The sequence below is a fragment of the Dryobates pubescens genome, chromosome 26, assembly GCF_014839835.1.
Source record: "Dryobates pubescens isolate bDryPub1 chromosome 26, bDryPub1.pri, whole genome shotgun sequence".
In the NCBI taxonomy this organism is placed as follows: Eukaryota; Metazoa; Chordata; class Aves; order Piciformes; family Picidae; genus Dryobates; species Dryobates pubescens.
Genome location: NC_071637.1, coordinates 16,711,611 through 16,721,253, shown reverse-complemented (window position 1 = coordinate 16,721,253; position 9,643 = coordinate 16,711,611). Strand labels below are relative to the sequence as shown.

General features: G+C 65.4%; 1 protein-coding gene across 1 annotated transcript; it reads left to right on the top strand.

Annotated features, from left to right (window-relative positions):
- The first annotated feature begins 295 nt into the window (after positions 1 to 295).
- Positions 296 to 8,687, top strand: GMEB2 (glucocorticoid modulatory element binding protein 2). Its single transcript, XM_054173747.1, has 9 exons — positions 296 to 448; positions 1,639 to 1,736; positions 2,191 to 2,318; positions 3,001 to 3,104; positions 4,253 to 4,410; positions 5,409 to 5,480; positions 5,962 to 6,099; positions 7,149 to 7,271; positions 8,038 to 8,687. Exons 1-9 carry the CDS (start codon positions 318 to 320, stop codon positions 8,685 to 8,687), a joined length of 1,602 nt encoding a protein of 533 aa, XP_054029722.1. The 5' UTR covers positions 296 to 317.
- Positions 8,688 to 9,643: the final 956 nt, after the last annotated feature.

Genomic DNA, 9,643 nt, shown 5'->3' with positions numbered 1-9,643 from the left:
CAGGGCCATCAGCTTACTTCCCCTCTAACCTCCCACTCTGCCCCTTGCCCCCCACCCCCCAATCCATTGCCCCCTCTCACCTCTCCCCACGTCCCTCTCCCTCCCCCAGCCTGCCTCGAGCTGCCCCTCGTCCCTCCTCCAGGGATGGGGTGGTGGAGATCTGCTCATCTGCTCCTCAGGAGCCTGCCTTCCCCTCTGCCCCCTCTCTCCTCATCCCCACCACCCTGATGGCCTCTCCAGGACCGCTTTGAGGCCCTCTCCTCCTGTGTCCCCAGGCAGCTGCTGACCAGGGCCCTGCTGCCCACCGCCGCCCGGCCATGGCGACGCCGGACGTCAGCGTGCACATGGAGGAGGTGGTGGTGGTGACCACTCCTGATGGAGCAGTGGATGGAGGTGGTGTGGAGGAGGTGAAGACAGTGCTGGTCACCACCAACCTGTCCCAGCATGGGTAAGAGCTGGGGTGGTGTGCACCAAGGCAGCACCTTGGGCAAGCTCCCCCCCGGCTGCGGCCGGCTGGGCTTGGCTGCGGCTAACCCTCGGCAGCACTCCTCATGGTGGGCACCTCAGTGGTGCCTGGGCAATCTCTGGTGCCTCTTCAGGTCCTCAGTGACCTTCACAGCAGGACCAGGGCAGTGGTTGGCTCTGGTGAGGCCACACCTCAAATGCTGGGTTCAGTTTTGGGGCCCTCTGTGGCTGCTGGAGCCTTCACCTGTGTGCAGAGGTGAGCTGTGGGCTGACCTTTGGGAGTCCTTTTGTGTTCCCAGCACCTTCCTCTGCCTGGCCCTGGGGTGGCTGGGAGCTGAGAGGCAGTGTGGCATCCCCTGGTGTCTGCCTTCCACAGCTGGAGCTGCCTCAGCTCTTGCTGCTCTGGTTGCTCACCCAGGGAGGCTGAGCAGCCACCCACACCAGCTCCCTGTCTCAGGGCTGCTCCACAGCAGGCTCTGCCCTGCAGCTGGTGAAGGGAAGGCTGCTCTGGGGCTGCAGTTCCACCCCTGGAGCTCCAGGCTTAGGAGGCCAGGAGTTGCAAACCAGTTCCTCCTGAATTTGGCTGTCCCAGTGGCACCATGGGTGGGACAGGTGGCTGCCAGTGAGTCACCAGGGCCTTTGGTATAGAGCAGTCTGGGTCACAAAGCCCTCTGGGGTCAGCCAGTCCAACCTTCAACCCAGCACCACCATGGCCCCCACTGCCATGGCCACAGGTTCCTTGCACAGCTCCAGGGTGGAGACTCCAGCACCTCCCAGGGCAGCCTGGGCCAGCCCCTGGCCACTCCTGCAGCAAGGAAATTGTTCCTCCTCTCCAACCTGAGCCTCCCCTGGTGCAACTTGAGTCCACTTCTTCTTGCTCAGATCTTTTGGGCCAGCTCCCCCCAGGCCAGCTCCCCAGCCTGGCCCATGCTGGAGGCAGCTCCATGGGGCTGGGCTTGGAAGGGGGTGAGGCAGAGCTGCTGGCAGTGGTGCTCCTGCTGCTGTGGGGTCTCCCTCTCCCTGCAGGGAAAGGGAGCTGAGCCTCCCAAAGCAGAGCTGGCTCTGGGGGGAAACGTGGCCTGAGTGGCCTGGAGGCAAGGTCTGGGTGGGGAGCTGGGGGTGGGGCTGGCTCCTCCACAGGCCTTAACTCTGCCTCTCCCATGCTCTTCCCAGTGGTGACATAAATGAAGACACTCTGGAGACAGAGAATGCAGCTGCTGCAGCTGCTGCAGCCTTCACAGCCTCCACCCACCTGAAGGAAGCAGTCCTAGGTAGGTTCAGCCCCTGCTGGAGCCCCCTGCCAGCTCTGCCCCAGGCTGGCACCAGCCTGTGCTGCTGCTGGCCAGGAGGCTCTGGCCCCTGCTGGGCAGAGCTGGGGGCTGCCCCAGGTGGTTTTTCTCCTGGGGGGGTCCCAGGGATGCTGTCCTTGGGGATGGACCCAGGGATGCTCTCCTGGGGCTGGTTTCCTGGTGGCCCTGGGGGTGGGCTCTGGGGGATGGTCTCTTGAGGGGACCAAGGTTGCTCTCCTCGTGCAAACTGTTTGGCTTGAGAAACCCTGGGGGGGTGGGGAAGGGTTGGGGGAGGCTGGAGGAGCAAAGTGGTGTCCCTGAAGCCCCCCACAGCTCCCCCACACATCCTCTGCACTGTGCTTCAGCTGTGTGTGGAGCTGGGGCTGTGACTCATGTTCCTGTCTGGTCTGTCCCTTCCTCTCTTCCCTGTGAGAAGTGAAGATGGCTGAAGATGAGGACAGCCTGGAGGCAGAGATTGTCTACCCCATCACCTGTGGGGACAGCAAAGCCAACCTCATCTGGAGGAAGTTTGTGTGCCCTGGGATCAACGTGAAGTGTGTGCAGGTGAGAAGGGAGGCTCCCAGGGCTGGGCCTCTGCCTTCAGTGCCTCTGCTGGAGGCCTGCCTGCCTCTTGCCTGCCTCTTGCCTGCCTCCTGCCTGCCTCCTGCCTGCCTCCTGCCTGCCTCCTCCTGCTCTGGGGGAGCTTTGCTGAGCTGCTTCCACAGCCTGGGGGGGGAGGAGGACGTTCTCGGTGGGCGCTGCTGTACCTGGTGTTGGACTTCTCAGCCAAGCTGAGTGCTCCTGGGTGGAGAGCTGTTAGCTCAGTTTAACTCCAGCACTGCAGAGCTTGGGGCCTCTGGGCCCTGCCAGCCTGTGCCCAGTTTGAAAGCTGAGTGCTTGTTGAAGGCCACCGGTGGGGAACCTCCTGAAGAGCTTCTGCCGCCCCCTGGCTGGCCCAGGGTGGCTCTTTGCCTCCCTTCAGGAGCACAGCCCGAGTGCTGCTCCAGCAGCCCTCTCTGCTGGCTCTGCAGGGCCTCAGCCTGCTGGGGGGGTCTGAGGTGTGGCAGGCTTCCAGAGCCGAGGTGCTGAGGGTTTGGGGGTGCCCTGGCAGCGCCGGCTCAAGGCCCGGGCCGGATCAGGCCCCGGAAGGTCTCTCCCGGCGCAGCGGCGCCTCGGGGCCGCGCTGGCCAGCGGCAGCCACAGGCACCTGGGGCTCTGCTGCTGATGCTGCCCTCTGCCTCTGCAGTTCGATGATCACCTCATCAGCCCCAAGGAGTTCGTGCACCTGGCAGGGAAGTCGACCCTGAAGGACTGGAAGCGAGCGATCCGGATGAACGGCATCATGCTGCGGTGAGCGGCGCCGGGGCCGCGGCTGTGCCCTGCTGCCAGCACCGCCCCTGCCCTGCTCACATGGCACAGCCCCCCTGCAGGGGCTCTGCCCAGGGGCAAGGGACGCTGGCACTGCCCAGGGAGGTTGTGCTTGCTCCCTCCCTGGAGGTGGCTGAGGCCCTGAGCAGCCTGTGCTGGTGGGAGGAGTCCCTGCCCGTGGCAGGGCCTGGAGCTGGCTGATCCTGGAGGTCCCCTCCAGGCCAACCCACTCTGGGTGATGCTTTCCTGGTGTGTCTGTCCCTGAGCCTGCTGCCTCCAGGCCATGGCAGCTCTGATGGCCACTGGGGCCCAGGCCTTGCTGTCTGCAGGCTCTCAGCACCTTGGAGGTCAGGCTGGTGGCCACCCCCCACCCCTCCCTCTGCAGCCCCTCTGCTCTGCAGCCCTTCTCCCTCCATGCCATGGATTTACTGAAAGCTCCTCTCTCTTCCCCACTCTTAACCACAGTCACTTAATTCTTCCCTGGTCTTCCTGAGCCACCAGCCTGAGCCTGTGATTTAATCAGGGCCTCTCCCTGCCTGTATGCAGCATAAACCCCAGCAGCTCTCAGGGGTTTGTGCTCCCCTCCCAGGGTGCCTTTGTCCTGCTGCTTCACTGCAGGCATCTCCCCTTCTTCCTTCTAAGCAGCTTTGGCTCCAGGCAGTTTGCATCCCAGGGCTTCTGCTTGGGTGAGGCTTGCAAGGGAGCAAAGCCTCCAGGGGCAGTTGTGAAGGCAAGGCCAGCACCCCCAGAGCCAAGCTGGGGAAGCTCAGCTGGGGAGGGCCAGGAGAGGCTGGGGATGCTCTGGAGACAGCTGGGGAGATGCCACCTCCAGTGCTGCTGTGTGTCAGCTGAGACCCCTGAGCTGGGCTGGCAGCCCCCTGGCTGGGGGGGCCCTGAGCTGGGCTGGCAGCCCCCTGGCTGGGGGGGCCCTGAGCTGGGCTGGCAGCCCCCTGGCTGGGGGGGCCCTGAGCTGGGCTGGCAGCCCCCTGGCTGGGGGGGCCCTGAGCTGGGCTGGCAGCCCCCTGGCTGGGGCTCCTTCTCTTGGTTCAGCAGCAGGGCTCTCAGCTGCCTGCTGGAGCTCCCTGCTCTCACTGACCTGCCTGTCCCTGTGCTTGCTGCCTGCCCTCCAGGAAGATCATGGACTCAGGAGAGTTGGATTTCTACCAGCACACCAAGGTCTGTTCCAACACCTGCAGGAGCACCAAAATCGACCTGACAGGAGCCAGGGTGTCCCTGACCAGCCAGACCTCCACTGAGTACATCCCACTGACTCCTGCTCCCACAGATGGTATGGACAGCCCTTCCTCCTCCTCCTCACAGCCTCAGCCAGCCCTTCCTCCTCCTCCTCACAGCCCCAGACAGTCCCCAGGTGCCATGGCCACCTCCAGGGGTGGGGACTCCACCACCTCCCAGGGCAGCCTGTGCCAGAGCCTCCCCAGCCTGACTGTGCAGAACTCCCTCCTGATGTCCAACCCAACCCTCCCCTGCTCCAGCTTCAATCCATTGCCTCTCATCCTGTCCCCACAGTCCCTCCCCAGCCTGCAGCTCCCCTTCAGACATTGAAAAGCAGCTCTGAGGTCTCCCTGGAGCCTTCCCCAGGCTGCATGCTCCCAGCTCCCTCAGCCTGTCCTTGTAGCAGAGGTTCTGCAGCCCCCTGAGCATCTTTGTAGCCTCCCCTGGGCCCTCTCCATCAGCTCCAGGTCCTTCCTGTGCTGAGGGCTCCAGAGCTGGGCACAGCCCTGCAGGGGAGGTCTGAGCAGAGCAGAGGGGCAGGATCCCCTCTGGCCACACTGCTCTGGGTGCAGCCCAGGCTGCCCTTGGCCTCACACTGCTGCCTCCTGCCCAGCCTCTCAGCCAGCAGCACCCCCAGGTCCTTCCCTGCAGGGCTGCCCTCAAGCCCCAGCCTGGGGGCTCCAGGTGTGTGCCACCTGCCCTGAGCAGAGCTGCTGTGTGCCAGCAGGAGGAGGCAGAGGGGAAGGCTGCTGCTGGCTCTGTGGTGGCCCAGAGGGCTGCAGGATGAATCCCGGGGGTGCTGTGCTCCCCTGTGGAACAGCTAAGTGCTGCTGACACAGCACCCAGGTGTGGCTTTGCCATCTGCTGGGGTGGAATCCTCTGCTGCTTGCTGAGCCCCAGGAGCTGAGCTGAGCCCCAGGCAGGGCTGTGCAGGGGCAAGGAGCAGGCAGGGCACTGCAGCAGGGGCCTGCTTCCCCCAGAGCCAGCCCTGGGGTGGGGAGGGCAGGAGCTGGGGCTGGGTTTTTTCTTCTCCCTTGTTGCTGTTGGCTGCAGTGAATGGATCCCCAGCCACCATCACCATAGAAACCTGTGAGGATGCCAGTGACTGGAGCACCACCCTTGGAGGTAGGGCTGAGCAGCCCCCAGGGCAGGGCAGGGGGGAGGAGGTGCAGGGAGGGAGGGGAGAGGGTCTGGAGCCAAGGTCTCCACTGGGATTGTGCTTTTGGTGCTGCCCCTGGGGGGGTCCAGCTGTGGCATCCTCCTGGCATGAAGCTGGTCCTGAGCACTGGGAGCTCACAGATCAGGCCAAGAGCTTGGGGTGGCTCTGGGGGAGCACCACCCTGAACCTCAGGGGGGTTAGGACAGGATTCTGACTCCCCTGGAGTGCCCTGAGCTGCACCCAGGGGATCTGTGCTCCCAGAGGACTCTTGGGCACCTCCCCCCCTAAGCTGAATCCTGAAGTGGAGGGGGGGAAGGGCTCTCCTGGGCAGCATTGCCCTGCCTCTGTGAGACAGGCTGGGGGAAGCTCCCCCAGCCTCCCCTCTGGCTGCTCAGCCAGCCCCCCAGGGCCTCAGCCCCCTCTGAGCACTGCTGTCTGTCTCTGCAGAGGACACCTTTGCCTTCTGGAGAGGCCTGAAGGACATGGGGCTCCTGGAGGAGGTGATCCAGGAGTTCCACCAGGAGCTGCTGGAGACCATGAAGGGCCTGCAGCAGCGAGCCCAGGACCCCCCCCTGCAGCTGGGTGGTGAGCAGCAGCCTGCCAGCACCTGGGGGGAGGGCTGGAGTGATCCCAGGGCTGAGGGGGAAGGGATTGGAGCTGGAAGGGATGTGGACTGGCAGCCATCCTTGGCTCCAGCAGGTCTGGGGGGGTCTGGGGGCAGGGGAGTGGGGGGAAGGGCCCGATCCTGCCATCCCAGAATTTCTCTCCTGTTGTTCATTTGTCTGCCTGGAGCTCCAGAGGGGGAAGGGCAGGGCTGTTAGAGGGTCCTTGAGGCCCTTTCTCACTGCACAATGGGACCTCAGGGCCTCTGCCCTGCCTGACAGTCCCTGTGGGGAGGAAATTGTTGCTCAGCTCCAAGCTAAGCCTCCCCTGGCACTGCTTGAGGCCATTCCCTTTTGTTCCTTGGGAGCAGAGCCCAAGCCCCCTGGCTCCAGCCTCCTCCCAGGGAGCTGCAGAGAGCCAGGAGGTCTCCCCCCAGCCTCCTCCAGGCTGCACACCCCCAGCTCCCTCAGCTGCTGCTCCCCAGCCCTGCTCTCCAGACCCTTCCCCAGCTCTGTTGCCCTTCTCTGGGCCTGCTCCAGCTCCTCAGTGTCCTCCTTGGAGTGAGGAGCCCAAAGCTGCCCCCAGGATTTGAGCTGTGGCTTCACCAGTGCCCAGGAGGACAATCCCTGCCCTGGCCACAGCATTGCTGGTCCAGGCCAGGCCTTGGCCATCCCTCAGTCCCATTCCTGGCTGCTCTCTGTGCAGCCCTTTGGCTGTGCCTGGGGCCACCTCGGGTGGCCTTAATTCTCCCCTTGCTGTCTGCTGCCTCTGGGTCTGGCCACACCTGGGCTCAGGATCTGAGGTGGGATTTAGGTCACTGGGAGGACAGCACAGCCCCAGAGCCTGTGCCAGCAGATTCCTTACCAGGCCAGCTGGGCAGGAGAGGGCTCTGTGGCCACTGCTGACCTCCTGCCCTTTCTGCTGGCTGCTGCTGCTGCCTTGCTGCAGCTCTGGGCTGCTGCCCAGCTCTTTACCAAGCCATGGACACTGTGCACTGTCCTCTCCTCTAAGCTCTCTCTCTTCTCCTTAAGATGCTGTTCTACTCAACAATGTGGTGCAGAACTTTGGGATGCTGGACCTGGTCAAGAAGGTGCTGGCCAGCCACAAGTGCCAGATGGATCGCTCCAGGGAGCAGTACACAAGGGACTTGGCAGGTATGGCCCCAGCACTGCACACAGGGGCACGGGCTGGCTGCCCTGGCACAGCCTAAGGGCACCTCCAAAGCTCACCCAGTCCAGCCTTCAACCCAGCCCCACCATGGCCACCAAGCCCTGGCCACAGGGTTCTGGAACCCCTCCAGGGCTGGGGACTCCACCACCCCCCTGGGCAGCCTGGGCCAGGCCCTGACCACTCTGGCACCAAAGAAATTCTTCCTCCTCTCCAGCCTGAACCCTCCCCTGGCACAGCTGCAGGGTCTTGTCTTCCTCTGGGAGGGGCAGGGGAGGTTTGTGTTGGGGCTGAGATGCTAAAGCAGCTGTGGTGGGCCTGGGGACTGGACAAGGTGACCCTTGCTGGTCCTTGCCAGCCCAGAGCCATCTGTGACTCTGGCTGCTGCTGCTCCAAGCACTGGCACCATGCCTGGGAAGCTCACCCCAGGTGCCAGCTGAGCCAGCCTGTTGCCCAGGGGTTGGCTGGGGCCCTGTCCATGGAGCTCCTCAAGGCCAGGCTGGCCAGGGCAGGCTGCTCTAGGGGGGGATGACCCTGCTGGGTGAGGGGCTGGGTGCCAGGGGGGGTCCCTGCCAGGCCAGGGCAGGCTGCTCTAGGGGGGATGTCCCTGCTGGGTGAGGGGCTGGGTGTCCCTGGGGGGTCCCTGCCAGGCCAGGGCAGGCTGCTCTAGGGGGATGTCCCTGCTGGGTGAGGGGCTGGGTGTCCCTGGGGGGTCCCTGCCGGGCCAACCCTGGCCCTGTGTCGCCCCTGCAGCCCTGGAGCAGCAGTGTGACGAGCACCGCAAGAGGGCCAAGGAGCTGAAGCACAAATCGCAGCACCTCAACAACGTGCTGATGACCCTGACGCCCGTGCCGGTGCCCGCGCCGCCGAAGCGGCCGCGGCTGACCCGCGCCACCTCGGGGCCGGCGGCCATCGCCTCGCAGGTGCTGCCGCAGCCGGCCCCGCTGGCCGTGCCCCCCGGCCTGCCGCTCTCCCAGCTCTCCAACCTCCCCCTCGGCAAAGTGGTCTCCGCGCTGCCCCCCGCGGTGCTGGGGAAGGGCCCGGCGCAGCCTGCCGGCGGCTCCCCGGCCTCGCCGCTGCTGGGGGGCTACACCGTGCTGGCCTCCGCCGGCTCCCCCTTCCCCGGGACGGTGGAGATCCACCCGGACGCTCCCAACCTGACGGTGCTGAGCGCGGCGGCGGTGCCGGACGGCGGCACGGTGGTGAAGGTGGTGAGCCCCTTCCAGCTGCTGACGCTGCCCGGGCTGGGCACCGCCATCCAGAACGTGGCGCAGGTGGCTCCCTGCGGCGGCGCCGTGGTCGCCGTCCCCTCCGGCGCCCCCGAGGCCGGGGCGGGGGAGGAGCAGAGCGCGGCCGGCGCCGTGGAGGTGGCGGCGGCCGCCGAGGAGGTGGAGCAGAAGTGATGGAGCTGGGGGGGACTCGCCCGGAGGGACGCTGGCCCTGCCGGCCCTGCCGCCGCTCCGGCCCCGCCGCGGCCGGGAGCGGGGGGGAAGGAGGCTCGGAGCCGCTCCTGGGGACCGGGAGGTGCAGGTCAGAGGGGAGGAGGAGGAGGAGAGGTGCCTGGAGAGAGGCCACACTGCTCTGCCCTGTCTGGAGAAGAGAAGAACTCGAACTTCAAATGAAAAAGCTTATTTTTTTATAAAGCTTTCCTCCCTTGTGCTCCTGGAAGAGTTCTGCTCTGGCTTGTTGGCTCTGCCCCCTCTGCCAGCCCAGCACCAGCAGCTCCTGGCAGCAGGGGGCAGGAGCAGGGGACAGGGCAGGGAGAAGGCTGCAAGCAGGTGAAGGGCTCAGCAGGCACCGATCCAGCTGCCGAGGAGGGGTCTGGAGGAGGTGCTGGAGCTGTGGCTGCTCCCTGCTCCTCGAGGAGATCCAGGGAGGGAGAGGATTTCCTGACCTGGGTGTCCGTGGGCTGTGTGAGACCATCCCAAGCAGGAGGAGGAGGAGGCTGTGGCAGCCTGGGGCCAAGCCCCAGGGAGGTTGGCTTCTGCCTGGGCTTGGGTGGCAGACACAAGCAGGAGCTCTTTGGATGGGTGTCAGGGTGGCCTGCCCAGGTCTGCTGGGGAGGGAGGGAAGGAGGGGGGCCAGGAAGAGCTGTTTGGCCTGTGAGGATCTGGGGTCTTTTCTAGTGGTCTCAAACTCCAACCTCTCCATTCCTTGGGGTTGGGTTTTTTAAGCAAACCATTGTCAGGCAAAGCCCCGGGGCTGAGGAGGAGGTGATGCCCCCCGGGGCTGAGGAGGGGGTGATGCCCCCTGGGGCTGAGGAGGGGGTGATGCCCCCTGGGGCTGAGGAGGGGGTGATGCCCCCCGGGGCTGAGGTGGTGGTGATGCCCCCCGGGGCTGAGGAGGAGGTGGTGCCCCC